Source organism: Mus caroli, chromosome 8 (genome assembly GCF_900094665.2).
Source record: "Mus caroli chromosome 8, CAROLI_EIJ_v1.1, whole genome shotgun sequence".
Classification (NCBI taxonomy): Eukaryota; Metazoa; Chordata; class Mammalia; order Rodentia; family Muridae; genus Mus; species Mus caroli.
Window position 1 is genome coordinate 76,867,610 of NC_034577.1, and position 19,407 is coordinate 76,887,016.

The 19,407-nt window shown below is 41.3% G+C and overlaps 1 protein-coding gene across 1 annotated transcript; it reads right to left on the reverse strand.

Annotated features, from left to right (window-relative positions):
- Positions 1–167: 167 nt before the first annotated feature.
- On the reverse strand, positions 168–16,113 carry Dnaja2 (DnaJ heat shock protein family (Hsp40) member A2). The gene is made up of 9 exons (XM_021170603.2): positions 15,921–16,113; positions 14,650–14,709; positions 13,910–14,133; positions 9,497–9,577; positions 9,178–9,311; positions 7,140–7,336; positions 1,842–1,986; positions 1,582–1,709; positions 168–929 (listed from the first exon to the last, which is right to left on the reverse strand). Exons 1-9 carry the CDS (start codon positions 15,996–15,998, stop codon positions 738–740), a joined length of 1,239 nt encoding a protein of 412 aa, XP_021026262.1. The 5' UTR covers positions 15,999–16,113; the 3' UTR covers positions 168–737.
- Positions 16,114–19,407: the final 3,294 nt, after the last annotated feature.

A 19,407-nucleotide genomic window follows, 5' to 3' on the forward strand; every position in this document is an offset into this window, starting at 1 on the left:
AATAAAGCCTGTTTCAACCAACATTAGTGTTAACTATAAAATGGGCAGGTACCCAAGGCACAAGCCTCAGGCTGATGGGTTTTTAGAGGCTGTTTAAAGATTCACTCCTCAGTGTAAGGATACTTTTACAGTTCAAAATACGTTCTTTCTAAAAATGTGACACAGAATAATTTACACCAACTGCTTTTTATTATCAAGTTTCAGAAACCTTTCACAAAATGGTTTTAAAAAAAAGCCAAAAAACTTTACAACCATGGCTAATGTAATTTTTTCCATTGTTCCCAGTCAGCTTCAAACCCATTGTGTGCAAAGCCCATTTTTCCATGCATCTAAATGATAGATACAGGCTATGAATTCTTTATTCTATTTGTAGCAGCTTATGCAGGTGCAGCCAAACACAAAGCTTCAGGACAAATTGTACAAACTTTACAATGCTGGATTTGAGTTTAAAATATGAAACATAAAGTCTACACAAAACTGATAAAATCAAGCAGATACCAGGACTGAAACTTATAACCCACATGTGAAAGGGAGTCTTATTTCAAGTGCTTTACTCTGCTACAGAACAGTCGAAATGAAGATGTAAAGCTCTGTGGTTAGTGGATACTATACCAATTTTAGAAGTTACACATAGATCAACAGATGCCCATCAGTTCATCTGGACGCATCAGGTACTCCAGCAGCTGGCAAATCCGGCAAATGTGGAAAGAAAATCCACCCGTGCAGTGGCCTGCAGTTTACTGATGGGCACACTGCACTCCAGGTCCATGATGGCTGCTACTTTCTTCATCAGAGCTATCATTATAGGCTTCACGTCTCTGACCACCGCCAGAGCCTCGAGTGCTATCAAATTCCTGAAGCTCCACTTCTTCTGTCTCTCCAATAACATTAGGAACTTCTGGTCTAGATGGCAGGAGATCTTCTAATTCCTTCATGAAACAAAAACAGGAGATGTGTACACATACATATATGCACATGTGTGCACAAATGAGCAAACACTTTTGGAGACAAGGCCTTGCTATGTAGCCAACACTCACACAAAATAAATATTTAAATGCTAGAAACGTCCCTGCAGATATGTTCCACTGTACTTCTCAACAGTGCTGGCTGAGAGATCTGCTCTCCAGAGAGTTCAAAGACTTCCCAGTACCTTATACTCAGCCATTTATTATCACCTTGCTTGGCTGTCCCATAAACACTTACATCAGCTAACATTATTTCCAAAATGACAAAAAAAAAAAAAAAAGCAAGTAAAATAAAATAAAAACAAACCAAACCTAACTTTAAAAAAAAAAAAATTCAGCCATGCAAACATTAAAAAATAAAAGCCACCATAGAGACACTGTCTCAAAAGAGCTGGGAGTGGTTGATCACATCTATAATCCCAGCAATCAAAAAACAGATAGGGAATACATATAACTGTGAGTTCTAGGCCAGCCTGGGGTGCAGGCGGCGGGAGACCCTATAATAAAACAAAATGAAGAGAAAAGAAACACAAAGGGAAGCAAAAGAAGGAAATGAGAGGAAGCCAAAGGGAGAGCCACAAATCAGCTGCTTAAGGAACATTAAAAACCAGCTTACAGAAAGTTTGTCTGGGTTGATCCAGTTATTCTCAGGAAACTGCACATCAAACTTTATGTAAAGATCACCCTTTTCAAAGGGATTACGATACTGTGGCATTCCTTCACCTCGAACAACACGAACACATCCTATTATTTTAAAAAAGGAAATTAGATAAGAATTTTACCCAAGAAAGATATTCAATAATATTCCTTTGTTACCCACTATAAACATGAATTGTAACAAAACCCAGATAACCTGGGTAAGAAGAAATCATTTACCTGGTTCAATTACTTTGCCAGGGGGGTATTTCACCACAATCTGACGAGCATCAAGATGTTTAAATGTGAACTGAAATCCACATAAAGCTTCAACAAGTCCTATCTTATATGTCATATGCAAATCATTCCCATCTCTCTGGAACACCTATAGACAAAGTATATACAAAATATATTAAAATACAAAAACAAAAACACATTACCCTGCTGAGCATTCCTTAAGTCAATTTCAGAATCTTACCTTTACCATCCACTACCAGAGCCAAAACCACTGTCCCTAATTTCAAAGCTTTTTATTAGCAGAGCTAGCTACTCTCAAGGAGTATGCCAGAAACTTCTATTACATGATCCCAATGAGGCAAGAAGAGAGTCTAAAATTAGTGTTTATAAAAAAGCTCAATCAATAAGGTGCAGTCAGGAAAGTTAAGGACTCAATTTTGCACTTCATACAGGTACAAAGAAATTTTATCTGGCTTAAATTTCAAACTTGGGCCGGGCGTGGTGGCGCACGCCTTTAGTCCCAGCACTCAGGAGGCAGAGGCAGGCGGATTTCTGAGTTTGAGGCCAGCCTGGTCTACAGAGTGAGTTCCAGGACAGCCAAGGCTATACAGAGAAACCCTGTCGCCAAAAACCAAAACAAAAAAACAAAAAACCCACCCCCCACCCCGCCCAAAAACCCCCAGAATACCGCAGGTCCAGGGCCTAATAATTTATCTTGGGCTATCTTTAGTCCCCCAAATTAGTCGCTGCCCACCACTGTGTCAGACTGAACATCCCGTGACTTAACAAATAAAATTGTACTTTCTACCAACCCCAGGGTAAGAGTCATCTGACAAACACCCGAAGCCGACAGCTGAGATTTCTATACTTTGCTATAACTACCTACTTTCTACTGATGTATTTGGAAAAGTGTCTTGATTTGTGACTTTGTTTGGTTACTGCTTTCAATACTGTAACATTGATTTTCCTGTAACCTGAATTCGAGTTACAGGCTATGGCCATTCACACTTAACTACAGAGTAAATTCTCTGATCCCTTTGAAGGTGAGAGCTGTATTGCAAAGGTTGAGTTAAGTGCTGAGAATGTCCTGAGCTTCAATGTCTGGGAGAAAAAAAAAATCAATTTCAAAATAATTCAACTTGTAATTTTTAGTTAAGAGCTTGCCACATCTATACTTAAAATTTGTAACTTAAACTGAAATAAAATTAACTGTAGAGAAAAGGTCACCAAAATTTGTTCAAAAGAAAGTGTGCCTGGAGTCAGAGTGGTTGGTCATGCCTTTAATTACAGCGCTCAAGAGACAGCATCTGAGCTCAAAGCCAGCCTGGTCTATAGACATGTCTCAAAACAAAAACAAAAATAAAAACCCAACAAAAAAGTGTCTTGGTTTTCCTGAGTACTAAGTGAGCCAGCTTAATTTCTACACCAAGCTTATCTTTGATGTCTACAGGCCACAAATAGGCTAATAGAAACTGGCTGGACCAAAGATAGTTACCAAAGTTACTGTCAGATCATTTAAATCCCATTTGTATGCTAACTGACCATTCAATGCCAGAAGAGACAAGGCAACCATTAAAGGAACATAAAAAAAAAAAAAATGACAGCTAAATTTCTGGAAAATCTCTGCCATCCCCAGAACAGGGGCTATACAGAGAAACCCTGTCTGGAACTCCCCCCACCCCCAAAAAGGCCAAAAAAAAAAAAAAAAAAAAAAAAAAAAAAAAAAAAAAAAAGAATGTAGATTAGTTATACACATTTACTCAACTCAGGGTCTCTTGTAACAGGATCATCAGATATTTAAAAAGCAGAATGTTTCAATGCTGATTAAAAAAAAATTCTATATAACAAAATGCCAATGTTTCAATGCTTGTTAATGCTACAAAAGGAACAAGAAGTAATACCATGTTTTTCTATAGAAGCACCCAACTTAAAGTATTTATAATTAAAAAATTACCAGGATAGTTGCTGTCATGGGGGGTGGGGAGGCGTCTTGATAACTTGATGCTAACATTTAAACAAATAATGCCCAACTTCTTCCTTCTCTTTCTTTTGCCAGAGAACTTGTGAAAAGATTAATGAAGCACACAGATAAAACCCTCAGAAGTTTCAGTAATTTCTGAAGCAGTTACAGAGAAGGAACTAACATAACCAAAATCCTATGCTTATATTATACAGACACTAACACTCCCAGACCAACACGGTAGGAAGAATGCTCAGGACACAGCACTCCCAGAGCTCATTAGCTTTTATCTCATTTATAAGTTTTCAGCCACTGCACACATCCAATTTCAATTTCTTCAGATAGGTATTTGGAAGGGAAAAAGGCCCAAAGAGACAAAGTGACAATGCTTTTCTTGACATATAACACACAAGCCCTCCCTATGTTCTAGTTCAAAGTATAAGTTTGTTGTTTTATTCTTCCAAGTGAAGTGAGTTAACCAACCTGTCTAAACCTCATCCTTGGCTCATACATTTACTGCTCTAGTCACAGTAAAACCGAAACTAAAACTAACTTCTACCCTTTACTATTTTCTAGTCCAGGCAATCAGCTGTTGGTTGGCAATTCCATGCACTATTACTACTGTCAACAATTTAACCTCAAGTGCTAGTATTATGGTATGTGCAACACTCCGAATGCCCTAGTGATATCTAAACAATAAATCACCGTTTATACTCTACCAACTTTCAGTGATGTGGCTACTGAAACATCTAGCCTTCCACCTCTTGTGTCCTACAGGCATTATGCACAGTAATATTGAATAAATAGGCAGTAATAGCACTTGCAAGGGCAGAGGCAGGCAGAGCTCTTGAGTTCAAGTTTCAGGACAGCCAAGGTTAGAGAGAATTGTCTTGAAAAACCACAAAGAAAAAAAAAAGATCTTAAGGCAGAATTCTAGACACTATTCTTACTTCCAGTCATAGGCAATACTGAGGGAAAGCCAAGATGCCGGCAGCACACCCCTCTTTGTGAGATCTGACTCGTATATCAGAAAGGGCTGTGCAGGAATCAAGTCACAGTTTTATGAGAATAACTCAAATTCTAAAATGTGCTTTTCAATATGACCTTGTTCTCATATTGTAATTTTGAAATGATTTTACTTTAAAAAAATGCAGCTTCTTCCTTGGGAAAACACCAAATAGTGAATGGACAAGGCTTGGGAGGCCACAGTAGCTACCAGAGGATTCAGCCTCACCTTGGTATGCAGCACCAAGGCTGTGGAACACATGAAGGCAAAGCCTAAGACAAGGACTGGATCCCTGTAACCAAGTTGGACTACCTATCAAGGCCATGAAGATCAAGCCGCAGAGATCTATGTGTTCTCTCTGCCCACCAAAAAATCTGAGATTATTAATTTTACCTAGCAATTATCTCTTCTATGTTAATTGTGATGACTATTCTTGGTTATCAACTTGACTATATCTGGAATTAACTAAAACCCAAATTGCAGTCCATACCTGTACGGGATTTTTTTTTTTTTTTAAACTAATTAAATCATCTGAAATGGGAAGATCCAGTTCTCTGGATCTTTGAGACAGGAAAGTATACCTTTAATTCAGATCTTTTGAAGTAGGAAGATACAGCTTTAATTTGGATCACACCTTCTTCTAGAAGCCTATATAAAGGACATGGAAGAAAAAGCTGTTCTTTCCTTGCCTGCTTGCTCTCACTCTCAAGTTCACTCCTTCCCTGGCTTTAGAGCCTACTTCTTCAGGATTCTGATGTATTCTGAAGACCAGCTGAGACATTCAGCCTCATGGACTGACCAACTACTGGATCATTGGACCTTCCATTGGTAGACAGCCATTGCTGACTAGCTGGACCACAGCCTACATGCCACTGTAATAAGTCTCCTTTATAGTAAACTATAAACACACACACACACACACACACACACACACACACACACACACACACACACACAAAGAGCACCTGATCTTCATGGATATGGGAGTCATAGTAGGTTGTGAGCCACTGTGGTTGCTGGGAATTGAACCAGGGTCCTCTACAGGAGCAGCAAGTACTTTTTACCACCAAGCCATCTCTCCAGTCCCTGGAAAGCATCTTTTAAGGATGAGGTTTTAAAGATCATGGCAGAGCAGAAGAAACAGACTTGCCAGCAGACCAAAATTAAAGCTACCAAAGGATCAAGGTTAGAAAGCCCTACACTACCCTATGCAAGGTATAGGGCCCTATGGCACTGTCTCTGCTCCTGTGCCCAAGCAGCTGCTGCTGGTGGATGGCACTGATGACCTGCTATAGAGCAGTTAGGGGCTGCACTGCTAAGGCCACCTCTGATGTGATATCTAAGACCTAGAGTTACTTATATAACCCTGGATGATCTCAAACTTCCTCTCTTGTCTTGGCTTCCTAAGGGCTGGGATTATAGATGTGCCACTAAGGTATTAAAAACTATAGATGAGCTAAGCATGGTGGGATAGGGCGGAGAAAGAAGGATGGCAAGTTTAAGGTCAGTCTAGGGTATAACACAGAAAAAGAAAGGGGGTGAAGGCAGTAATATAAGTAAGCATGCTTAGTACTTTCATCAAAATTTCACACCAGACCTCATCACTAGACAAGTTCATTTTGCCTCAAACAGATATAACCAATACACATTCAACTAGAAACTAATTAAAAATGTTTTAAATCTCTAGAACTTGGGCCAGTGAGATAGCTCAGAGGGTAAAAGCACTTGCCACACAAAAGACTGACAACCTGAGTTTAACCCCAGAACCCACTGTGGAAGACCGATGCCACAAAACTGTCCTCTAATACATACTATAACATGAATAAGTCCTTCGCACCAATAAAACAGATTACTTTAAAATATAAACTCCTGACCTCAGAAAACTTAGCTGGCTACCTAGTAATTAGAGTAAAATTAACATAGTAGTGCTGAGAAGAGTGAAGACTGAACCTACCCACTGTGCATCCAAGGAGTTCTCAAGTGAAGTTATGCTGCCTAACACCGTCTAGTCTAATGGCTTATTTTACATAAAGGAAAATGAAGTGCAGAGACAACAAGATCACGTAAGGGCACAGTGCTAATCTACAGAAAGGATAGGGCAAAGACCACACCTTCTTTGCTTCTGACCACACCTTACTTGGTTTATCTGTCCAGTCAGTTTCTGTAAGCTGGCCATGCTCACTATGAGCTGAAAATTAACTTGACTCCCTTAACTTCATTTGTGTCCAGTTTTAACTTCAAAGCATCCAACAGATTTATCCTATTTCTCACAAGCAAGATCAATTCTGAGTAAAATAGAAAGGGGAAAAAAGTGAATAAATCAAAAGGAAGTTACCTCATGTTCTTTTTCCTGTAGCAAAAGAACAATATCCCCAGGTTCCACTCCTGGAGCCTGGTCTGCTTCTCCGGTGAACGTAATCCTCTGGCCATGTTTCATGCCTTTGTCTACATGGACTTCCAGAATCTTGACTTCTTTGATTACCTTCTTCCCTTCACATTTTTTACAGCGGTCTTTTTCATTGATGACCTCCCCTGCAAAGAGCTTCTTGTAAGAAAGAGCACCCAACATGACACTGTCTTCACAGTGCCCTTAACTCAAAAAGAACATTTTGGGTGCCACTGGTTAAAGCCACCATGAGTGACAAAACTCTTACCAAAGGTCACCCAAAAAGGGTCCCAGCTACCCAAGATTACAGAGTAAAACCTATCCTGACATTTCCTTAGCTCCTTGGGCAGTCAGCTGCTGGAGCTTCTATGAATGCTTTTGCAAACTTTTTAAGCTTTTACTTCAAGTACGCTACCAGCAGAGACAGTCCAAGTAAAATTTTAATTTTTCTTTCCAGTAAGGGTTACTGAACCTAAGAACTTGCAAATGATCTATCTATACTTGGTCCTTAAATATTCTTGATGGTGAATTACTAGACTGTACAGTTGGTACTGCAGTTTACTTCAAAGACTAAACCTTGCTTAGAATTTTAAGAGAGTTATGCTTGAAATTCACTACCCTCCTGCCTCTGCTTCCCACACAGATTACACCTGGTTCAATTCAGCTGCTAGTTTTCAGCTGAAGGTAGCAATTTTAACAACCAAGAATGCAGACACTCATCGGAATATAACATGAAGCTAGGGAGGAGACCACCTCAGGTGTCACTCCGCTATTAGCTGTCTTCTTCCACCCAGCTTTATACAACAGAATCTTTCACTCAACTGGAGGTTAGTAGGCTAGGCTGGCTGGTCAGTGAGGACCTGGGATCAGCTTCTCTCTTTAGCACAGTGATTCTTAAATGTGCACTACTGGCCTTAACACAGGTTTATGGGACTGTACCCATGGCTAGGCCCTCATGCTAGAAGGCAGTCACTGTAGCAACAATGTTATCACCTCAGCCCAATATATACCTTATTAAAATGACCTCATCATTTCTAAGAACTAAGTGGAAAAGGGAAGTTCCACAAGTATACTAATTAACCATCAAGCAAAGTACAGAATGGGGGCTGTGGCTCAGTGGTAAGGATGGTCCTAGGTGTAATCGCTCCCACCAGGGCTAGGGTAGGTGTAGGTAGTGGAAATGAGAGTGAGGACTGGTGGATATAGTTCAATGCTTGCCAAGCACACTCAAGGATTTGGGTTCACTATCCAGTGTTGCTAAGGCAAAATTCTCCACATAAACTAATCTAATTCAAAACTTAATTTCTTAGTTACACTAGCCACATCTTTCCTTCCCTTGATTAAAGTCAACTTAAAATCCCAGCAACCACATGGTGGCTCACAACCATCTGTAATGAGATCTGATGCCCTCTTCTGGTGTGTCTGAAGACAGCTATAGTGTACTTACAAATAAATAGATAAATCTTAAAACAACAACAACAACAAAACAAAACAGAACAAAACAATTTCAGAACCTGATTAGGACATTTTAGAATACCCCCAGAACCCTACTAATTAGTGATAAAGATTAATTTCTAGCTGAGTTTGCAAAATATCTTAGCTTTCAGAGGTGGAGGCAGATTAGGAATTCAAGATCATCCTTGAACACAGTTCAAGGTCAGCCTAGGTTAGAGACACTACACTGAAACAGCAATGGTATAAAAAATTCCAATCTTCTATTAGATCTTCATTTTGTAAATAAAATAAATATAAGTTTATTTTTTAAAAAATTGTAGGGGGCTGGAGAGATGGCTTAGTGGTTAAGAGCACAGACTGCTCTTCCAGAGGTCCTGAGTTCAATTTCCAGCAACCACACGGTGGCTCACAACCATCTGTAATGGGATCTGATGCCCTCTTCTGGTGTGTCTGAAGACAGCAACAATGTACTCACATACATAAAACATTTCCAACTTCTATATTCCCAACACATTCCAATCCGGGGCCTTACCTTCTCCATTACAGTCGGAGCACACAGACTGCATCTGCTGCACCATTCCTGGAGCCAGCTGTCTGATCATAATGCGCACACCTCGACCCCGACAAGCGCTGCATTTCTGAACAGCTCCAGACTTCCCACCTTGGCTAAAGCAAAAGTATAAATCACACCTTAGCCTACAAACCATTACAGTCATTAAAAAAATACAAACTGTGATTTCTAACTCTGCAGTAGTAATTATTAACGTGACCTTTAGAGGTATCAGGAGGTGCCCAGATGCTTATTAAGTTCCTCAAAAAGCAGAGACACTGTGTAGCAACAACACACTTACCCACTGCATGCACTACAGAGCACATTCTTGCTAAGTTGTAGTTTGGTTGTCTTGCCATTGTACAGGTCTTCTAAAGATACTCTGTAGAGAAAAAGAACCAGGTTCAACCAAATGTTGCCAATATTAAAAGATAAAAATAGTTTACAGAGCAAATTTCACCTTGACTTTCTGTAACAAAGAACTCAAGAATAACTATGACTATAAACAATATACATGGTGTTAACACTGCTCTTCAGAGGACAAAAGTTTGGTTCCCAGTCCCCACATTGGAACTACCTGGGACAACAGCTCTTAGAGGATCCAATGACTCTGACTCTTGAACACATGCACACTCAAAATTGCAAAAATAAATTCTTTTTTTGAGACAGGGTTTCTCTGTATAGCCCTGACTATCCTGGAACTCACTTGTAGACCAAGCTGGCCTCGAACTCAGAGATCTGCCTGCCTCTGCCTCCTGAGTGCTAGGATGAAAGACATGAGACATCCACTGCCACGACCACCCAGCAAAAATAATAAATTCACCAGGCAATGCAGGTAAGTTGGGCCAGCACTCAAGTGAATATGGAAGCATTCCAGACCTGGTTGGACAAGTTCATATTGTAATGGTTGGTACAGATCTGGTCTGGGCTGATGCACAGGCAATCAACCAATAGACATATAGCAGCTTTCTATAGGATCAGCCAAAAGCACTGTGATGTACTGGGTCAGCTTGCTGGCTTGTGCCGGCTGTTGGGTAAGCTAGGAGGAGAGGCCCTCTACATGAAGGTATGAGGCTCCTTAGTGTTCATGATGAATGTTGGCATGGTGGCCCTGAACAACTTTTAACACATCTTCAAAGTATCTAACTCAAAATGCTGAATTTAAAAATTACCAAAATTGTATGCAAAAGTACACAATATTCTATATATCCATATTACCTCAAAAAAGTGGTAAAGAAAAAAAAAAGGCTTACTAAAAATATATATGGAGGCTAGAAAGATGGCTCAGCAGTTACTTTCTATTCTTGCAGAGGACCTCGGTTCAGTTCTGAGTACCCACATAGGAGCTAACAACTGTCTACAACTTCAATTCCATAGGATTCAATACCTTCTTCTGGCCTCCATGGGCACTCACTGTACACAGTGCCCAGACATACACGCAGGCAAAACATCCATTCACATTTTCAAAAAAGTAATAAGTGTTTCTTTAAAATAAAACAATTTAAAAAGTGTATTTGCTAGATGTGGCAGTGCACACCTATAATCTTAATTCCGAAACAGGGAGACTGGCAAAAGTCCAAAGTCAGCCTTTCCTATGTAGCAAGTTCGAGGCCAGACAAGGTTACATAGAAAGACCCAGTCTCAAACAAACATACAAACTATATATATACATGCCTGTATGTGTGATGTACTGGGTCAGCTTGCTGGCTTGTGCCAGCTGCTGGGTGAGCTAGGAAGAGAGGCCCTCTACATGAAGGTATGAGGTACACACACATAACTAATAAAACAACTCAATTTTATTCATATATAGCATACTTCAATTACAAGACCAACTTCCAAACTAATCTCAAAAAACAAAGTAGCCCCATCCCTCCCTAAGGAGCTGTAGTTAATGGTTGCTGAGAGAAGGGATTCATTCTCAGTGATGTGGCCAATGGTACGCTGCCCTTGCTCAGGTAAATAACACTACCATCCCTATTCATTCAGGAAACTATAATTAAGTATAAAGGGCCAAGGGTGAAAGGCAAAAGAGTAGGAGGGACTTGTTAGAAAGAGGGGTTAGTTTGAAGGGGAAGCATAGGAAAAGGTAATATGAAGATCGTTGCCAAACTGTAAAACTACATTTTATATTTCTGTGTGTATCAAACTGTAAAAGAATAAAATTCTAAAAATTATTCAACAATACCATCCATTTATATCACAGATTTAATAATACACATTTGGTTTTTGATTGGTTTGGTTGGTTGGTTGTTGCTTTGTTTTTACTTAGTATAAATTAAGTAGCTCTGGAGCAGGCTGGCCTCAAATTCAAGAGATCTGCTTGTCTCTGTCCCTTTGTCCCAAGTAATGTGATTAAAGGTTCGAGCCACCACACCTTTTTCCAGATTTCACACATGCTAAGTGGGCTCTGTCACTGATCTATACACATGCAGCCTTTAAACCTTCCTTACTAATTTAAAACCCTTGAATTCAGGTTAAAAAACAAAGAAATCGTCTGAAGTCATCCTCCAAGGCACCTACAATATTTTGTGGTATTCAGCCTTTCGACAAATTGTTACTTTAAACTTAAAACTTTCCCATGTTGTAGACAGTATAAAGTAACACTTATAGGTAGGCAAGATGGCTCAGCAGATAATAAAGGCACTTGTTGCAGACCTAAATTTGATCATGGTGAAAGACAACCAACTCCCCACAAACTGTCCTCCCTGATTTCCACGTTCATGAAAAATAAAAAATTTAAAAACCACTTATAAATGAAAAATTACCAACAATACATCATCACATCCAAATAATGATATACTGATCTACATCTTAAGCCTTACAAGACCGGGAAAGGAAAACTGTAAATAATAATCTGACTATATTGACGTTCTCCAGAGAGGCTTAAACTGGCAAAATTTCTCTGAAGCAATTAGGTTTTATCAGCTTCAAAACATGGAGGTCAAGTCAGGGATAGTACCTCACACCTATAATCTCAACACTTGAGAGCCTGATGCAGGTGGGTTGTTATGAAGTCAAGGTCAGCCTTAGCTACAGTGTGATACTATTTCAAAAAGAAATGGTATGCTTGGCCAGGGATGCTTGGCTGGGAATCTGCCAGAGATAAAACAGCATACAAAGAAATGCACAGCAACAGTATCCATTCTAGTCCCCCTCCCTGCATATCACATGAGAGATGAGTGCTTAATCATCATGAAATGGAATTATAAAGCCACTCAAAAGAATGTTAGTTACTAGGCAGGCATGACGGTGCACACCTGTAATCCTAGTATTCAGGAGGGAGAGGTAGGAGAACATTGCTTGGACTACTTAAAAAGCTCTGGCTTAAAATAAAGGTGTGTATGTGTGTGTGTGTCTCTGAAGACAGATCAGTTGGTAATGTGCCTGCACTACAGTATCTGGGTTCAATCCTCGGCACTTGTATAAAAAGCCAGCCTTCAGCTATGGTGGGGCTGGGGAACTCATTCTTGCAGTGGACCCAGCTTCAATTTCATCCACAGGGTGGCTCACAACCATCTGTAACTCTAGTTTCAGAGGACCTGGCACTCTCTTCTTACCTCGAGAACCAGGCACTTGTGTAGTGTACAGACATACACACACGCAAGCAAAACACTTATATAAATAAGACCAAATAGATACATCTAAACAAACAGAAAACTAGACCAGTAGGATAGCTGTGGATTACCACCAAACCTGCCTCCAAGTTCAATCCCCTGGAACCCACATGGTAAAAGAAAAGAACCAACTCAACCAATTCTACAATTTGTCCTGACCTTCATGTCTGCAGGGTAGCAAGCACTAGCCCCCCTCTCCCTAATAACAAAAACTGTAACTGAAATATTTTAAACAAACAACTAAGAGTCAGGCATGATCATACACAGCAGCAATCCCTGCACTTTTGAGGTGGAGGCAGGATGTCAGGAATTCATAACCAGCTTCATGAGACCTTGTCTTAAAAACCCCAGTGTTCACTCTCCCCGCCTCAATTCAGTCTCTTGCATTTGTTATTAAGACATTTTTAGTGAAATAATTGTAAAATATAGTGAAATGGCTATTTTCAGATTGTAGAGGAGCTGTGGAATCTTAATTCAAAATCAAAGTACACACCGCTTATATGCTGACGGTTATACCAGGCTGGAAGCCAGTTAGCTCCATGGAAACCAATTTAGGAGAGTTAGCATCGAGGATCAAGTAACGAGGACACTGCCATGTAAATAATCGAAACAAACAACTATTCTTTTGACTTAAACTACTTCAAAGAATATCCACACTTGAAAATTTCAAACAGGCAACCTCAACAGCATGTGAAAAAAAAAATCTCAGGAAAAATCTATTCTTTAAAGATCTTGGTTGTTTTGAGACAGGCTTCCATGTATCCCAGGTTGGCCTCAAACTAGCTATTCAGTTGAGTATTTATGACCTTGAAGCCTGATCCTCTTGCCTCTACCTCTCCAGTGCTGTAATTATAGGTAAAGACCACCCAATCTGGCTTACGTCCAGAATTTTGTGTCTGTGAGTTAAGCACTTTATCAACTGACCTATATTTCTAGAGCACCCTTCCACCCTTTTAAGGCCTGAAGCAAAATACATCTAATTAATGTTATCACTTAATAAGAACACATTTTAAAATATGAATTTTGAAACAAAGGACAAAATATTCTGTAGTCACCCTCTGAGGAACACCATTTGGAGAAGCATTTTTTAAGAGACTCACTTTAGTGGATGCATCATGTCCTCGCCTCTTCTTCTGCCATTTCGACTTCTACTCTGATTGCCCATAAAGCCAAACAATCCTCCACCAAAAATATGCGAGAAAATATCATCCATGCCACCACCTCCGCCGCTGCCTTCCCGTAGGCCTTGTTCTCCGTATCTGTCATACAGCTCTCGCTTCTCTGGATTTGACAATACTTCATATGCAAAACTTATTTCTTTAAACTATAAAGTAAAAGTAAAAACAATTGGATTTTTTAGTGTAAGAATGCAAGAAAGACTTCAGAAACCCAGAAGCCACTTAACTCCAATAAAAGCCTTGAGTTTCAATTGGTTTCCTTTTGGTCCTCTTCACCACCTACTGTTAAACATCTTAGAATTCTCGGTGTAAAACTAAAATAGTCCTCTGAATGTTATCACCATCATTACTGTATATGCATATGAGTGTGGGAGTATGTATGGCGGTCAAAGGACAACTTTCTATCCTTCCATTGTGGATTAAGCTCAGGCTTATATGTTAGCAAAGACTTGGAACACAGAGCTATCTCAATAGCTATAATTTTTCTTATCTTTGAAGAATATTACAAGCAATAGGTTTTACTAAGGTCATTTTCAAGTAAATTAAAGTAACAGCGAAAAATTCACTCTGTAGGCATAAATGGACTTTCCTTTCTGGGAGGGTGATATATTCTAAGTTTCAGTTTAAAACTAAAACTCCAAGAATACAACGCAGTGACTTACTTTGTCTCCAGCATTTGGATTCTTGTCAGGGTGGTACTCTTTGGCTAACTTCCGGTACGCCTTCAAGAGAGATTTTGGGTAAGAGTTATACACAGCAAACAATTTAAGAGATTCACTTTTCTGAGAAGCAATATTCTAAAGTTACAGCCTTCCAAAAAATGTCACTTATTATTTAACATTTTCCACTTCAACAGTATTTACTTGCTAATAATATACCCCAAGTTACTGAAGAAAAATACAAATAAAACAACAAAGAAGAAACCGAAACATTTTTTCTTTCTTTTTTTAAAAACTATTATCAAATGTCTTTGACGGCCAGTAGCCAGACCAAGGAGACCACAATAACCAAACAAATTTTAGATTGAGTGACTACGTTTTACAGAAACTCAAGCACTACTACAAATTCAGCATAGAATAGATACTTCTACCAAGTATCTCCCCCCCATGCTGGCTGGCTCCTCTGCCTGCCCTCTAACAGGAGAACACCTAGGAGGTCCTAAGTGATGTTTTACTAGCACACGGTCGGCTAACTGGGGTCCTAGGTGGTGGTGAAACTACATACTTTCAATTAAGTGATGTGGGTAAGCACCATGTAAGTCCTCACACAGACTCATGAATTATATAACACAGCCTACCATTTCCGGTAGGGTAACAGGAAGTCTTTTTCTTTGGACTTTACCAGTCCCAGTACTTACGGGACATTCTTATTTTTCTCAGTTTACAAATTCGGATTGGATCCCGACAGCCAGAGAAGATGCTGAGAGACTTTATTAATACCCTAAGTCCCGAGATGATTTGGTACTACTACAAAGGACAACAATAAGACGTGTCTTATTTTTAGGGAGTGCACGCTCAGGTGTTTGGCTGGGACACACGACTCATCCCCGAAGCGGCCACGGGGTATTTAGATCTCCAGCCCACAAAACAATGCTTCCAAACAGACCCACGCCGCTCCAGCTGCCGGGCGAGCGAGGCAGAGGGAGGAGCCTGCTCAGCGCCGGGGGCTGCGGCCCTCAGCCCCACACCGGCGCCGGCGGTCAGCTCCTCCCCGGCCCGGCGGCGCGAGCACCGCGCGGTCCGACCTGTTTTTCCGGGTGGCCCGGGGCGCCGAGCTGGCGGTCCGCGTCTGCGCAGGGCCGGCCGGGCGGAGGCCCAAGGTCAGCCGAGCCGACTGCGCCCCCGCCGCCGCCGCGCCTCAGCCCGGCTCAGGCCGCCCAGACCGCGCAGGCCCCGCGCCCTCGCCCCGCCCGCCGGCCGGCTCGCTCCAGTACCTTCTTCAGCTCGTTCTCGCTGGCGCCGGGAGGGACGCCCAGGATGTCGTACAGCTTCGTGTCGGCCACGTTCGCCATGGCGGCCTGCCGGGCAGCACTCGCAAGCAGGCGGCGGAGCGGAAGGAGCGCGACCCGGACCACGAGCGGCGGCGGCGCAGGCCGAGGAGACGGCGCGGGGAGGCGGGCGGGGCTGAACTTTGACCCGGCGCAGCGCCATGACGTCGCCACAAGGCCCCGCCTCCGGGGCCGGGCGGGGCGGGGTTGGGCGGTGGGCGCCGGAGAGCGGCAGGTGGGGGCCTTTCCTGTCGCCGCTCCGTGACGCGCGAGCGACCGCGGAGTGGAGGGGAGCGGTGTGCGGCGTTCATAAAGAACTCTCGGTGCAGCTGAGGCCTGAGGGAAAGAAGCCGGCGTGGAATCCTCCCGGGGTGGTTCCCCCGGGGCCACGGTGGAAAAACAGCACGTGGGTGTGAGTGTGTGAGGTTCCCAAATAGCGAGTTACACCCGTGATGTGATTTCCACAACACCTTCACTAACTCATTTCATCTCCTTAACTTCCCCCTCAGCACCTCTGCGTAGGGGAAACAATTTCATTCATAAATACTCAGATTTATACCTAGCAGACGAGGTTTTAAAGGCATAGCCATCCTGTCACATCGGAGGAAGGGACAAATCTTTTTTACACATTCCCAATTGGTTTCGGGGCATCCAGATAAACCAAAGTCACCCTGTTCCACCGGGATCATGTGTTCAAGTGTCTCACTTGACAGCTTTAAAATTAGCTAACGCCAAAGGTTTGGTTGGCATAAGGCAGTATGGCAGCGTGCCGGAACTTGGTGGCTGTCAGTCGACTTCGTTTTGCTTTAGCTCGAAAGAGTTCTGTGCTTTACCACATTCCAGGATGTATAGCGTGCCTTCCAACTGTTTTTTCGAGAGTAAAACACTCTGGTCAGTTGAAAACGTGAACTGGGAAACAACTGCTCGTTGGCCATAAGTATGTCAGTGGAGGTGATACACCTTTCTTGTTATTCTTCCTGACCGAGTTTTGGAGGTCCTTCCCTGCCGTGCTAAGACTTCTGAAATTTAACCTGAACGCTCAGAAGAGTCTCATGAGAAGTTAGATGCTCCTTCTGCTATTCAAAATGCCCCTTAACCTGGAGTGTTTTCCTTAATTCATAACCTGGTGAACCTTCCTGTCTTATTTGATGTTCGTTTTCCTGATAAGTATGATTTATGACATGAATGCTGTTCTCACATGTGAGTCAAAATTCTTTAATAGGATATAGCTTATCTATCTGGTTTCCAGGACTTATTTGGAGGTTCTAGCAGGGGACCACAGCTATTTTATACCCTTTGGCCAAAGATTAGCCTCTCTTCTTGATCAAATATCCAGTTTCAGGAAGGGACATACAAAGAAGAAGAGGGAACACTCACCTACACACCCAGATCAGCCAAAATAACCCTGGGGACAGATGTTGAAGTCAGATCATCCTTCTTCTGACTTTGAATTTTACAAAGACCCCTAATCATTCAAGAGTGTAAGTCCTGAAATTAGATTGTATAAGCTGGGAACTTGGCTCTGTCTTCTTTTAACAGTAAGCTTGGCTCTGCAATGTACTTTTCTGAGGTTACTTCCTTACTGCAAGACACTATTTTTTTTTAGTAGTATTTATGTTCTGGGGATGAGGCTTAGCTGGTAGAATGCTTGAGTAGAATACACCAAGGCCCTGGGTTCAGCCTCTAGAAAAAGGAGAAGAAAAGATAGAAAAAAAAAAAAGGGGGGGAACTTTTGATTCAACTACTCTAATTTTTTATTTAGGCTGCCCTTTGGCTTTGTAATAAATCAATGAATGAATTGGCTTTTTGAGGCCCTGATTCAATCCCCATAACTGCATAAATGCATTGTGGCAGCTCACACCTGTAATCCCAGTGCCTGGGATGTGGAGACAGAATAGGAGTAAAAACAATGGTGTTAGCTTTATTGTTGGCCGACTTACCTACAGGTTTTTTATACTACCTTTATTCATTGGAATAGCTGGCTTCCCTGAACGGCCTCAGTTCCTCTCTTCTGGGATTAATGCTCCTTAGTAGCTTCTCATGGTCTTACATGTTTGCTAATTAGTTCCATTTCTCTTTCCCCTTTTCAGTCAGTTTCTGCTGCACAGGAAAGGAAGTACCTGTGTGTAGTTACTTTTTGTATCTTATTTCTGTCCATGAACTGTTGAAAAGAGCAGGATTCCCCCCTTGGTCTCACTTTCAGTTTAGTTTTTTTTTTTTTTTTTTCTTTTTGTTTTCTTGTAAGGGGGGAAAATCTCCACTTGATTAAGTTTTAGCTTGTGATATTCTGGAAATTCCCTCAGCCCTGTTATTTTACTTATTACTTGCCTTTAAACTATTTTTGTATTTATTTATTTATAATATTTTGTTCATTTCTGAATTGTAATTGTAGTCAGCACTTTGCTAATTTTGTAGGGCCACAAGTTATTTCAGAATAGCTCTGTGCGTCATCTGACACATGTTGTCATTCCTGACATCATGAGCCTGAGTTAAGCCTGTGTCTGTGTGAGCATTGTGGCACCTTGGACATTTTCTGAGTTTTTGAGATACTTCATTTATTTTAGCTCTGTTATGTAGCTAATGCCAGGATGGAGGAAACACCTGCATCTCATTTCATATCTAAGGATCATAAAATGCTGAGTCACAGTGCATCTGAGGTCTGTTCTCATTAGGCAAACAATTTAGTTTGAGGCTAAAGTGGTTTCAGATTTCTTCCAAGCTTATACTGTTGTTCAGTTCCTTCATTTTTGATTCAGTATGCCTGTGATTGAGAGCTATTGGGTTGGGATAAAGGAGATTGATAGGGACTCGGGAAGGAGTAAATGAAATACATTATATTCTGTAGGCCATTCCTATTCACAGGTAATTAAATGGAGAAATGAGCAGCTGATTATTTCAGACAATCCTTTATGTGTCATTCAGGCTACTCAGAACGTAGTTTTGCTTTCTGCCTTTAACTAGCACTAGATTTATTCTCTCTCTCTCTTTCTTTCTAAACTTTAAAAAATATTTTTTCATGTTAACCGTTTGGTATTGGATATCACGTTGCTTTTCTCTTCCCTAAGGGAGACTCTTTCTCCCATTCTCAGCATTCCTCACTTGCCTGTAGTTCTTTGTGTAGGGTTGAGGCCTTAAGGACTTTCCTCCATCCACGACACCCTATTTTGTTTCTTTGGGTTTTTTTTTTTCTGTCTTTTTTGTTTTTTAAAATTTATTTATTTAATGTATGTGAGTACACTGTCTCTGTCTTCAGTCACAGCAGAAGAGGGCATTGGATCCCATTGTAGATGGTTGTGAGCCACCATGTGGTTGCTGGGAACTGAACTCAGGACCTCTGGAAGAGCAGTCAGTACTCTTAACCGCTGAGCCATCTCTCCAGCTGTGGCCTCCCTTCCCCCAGCCTGGAACCTGCTTGCTCGAGGGTGGAGCTACC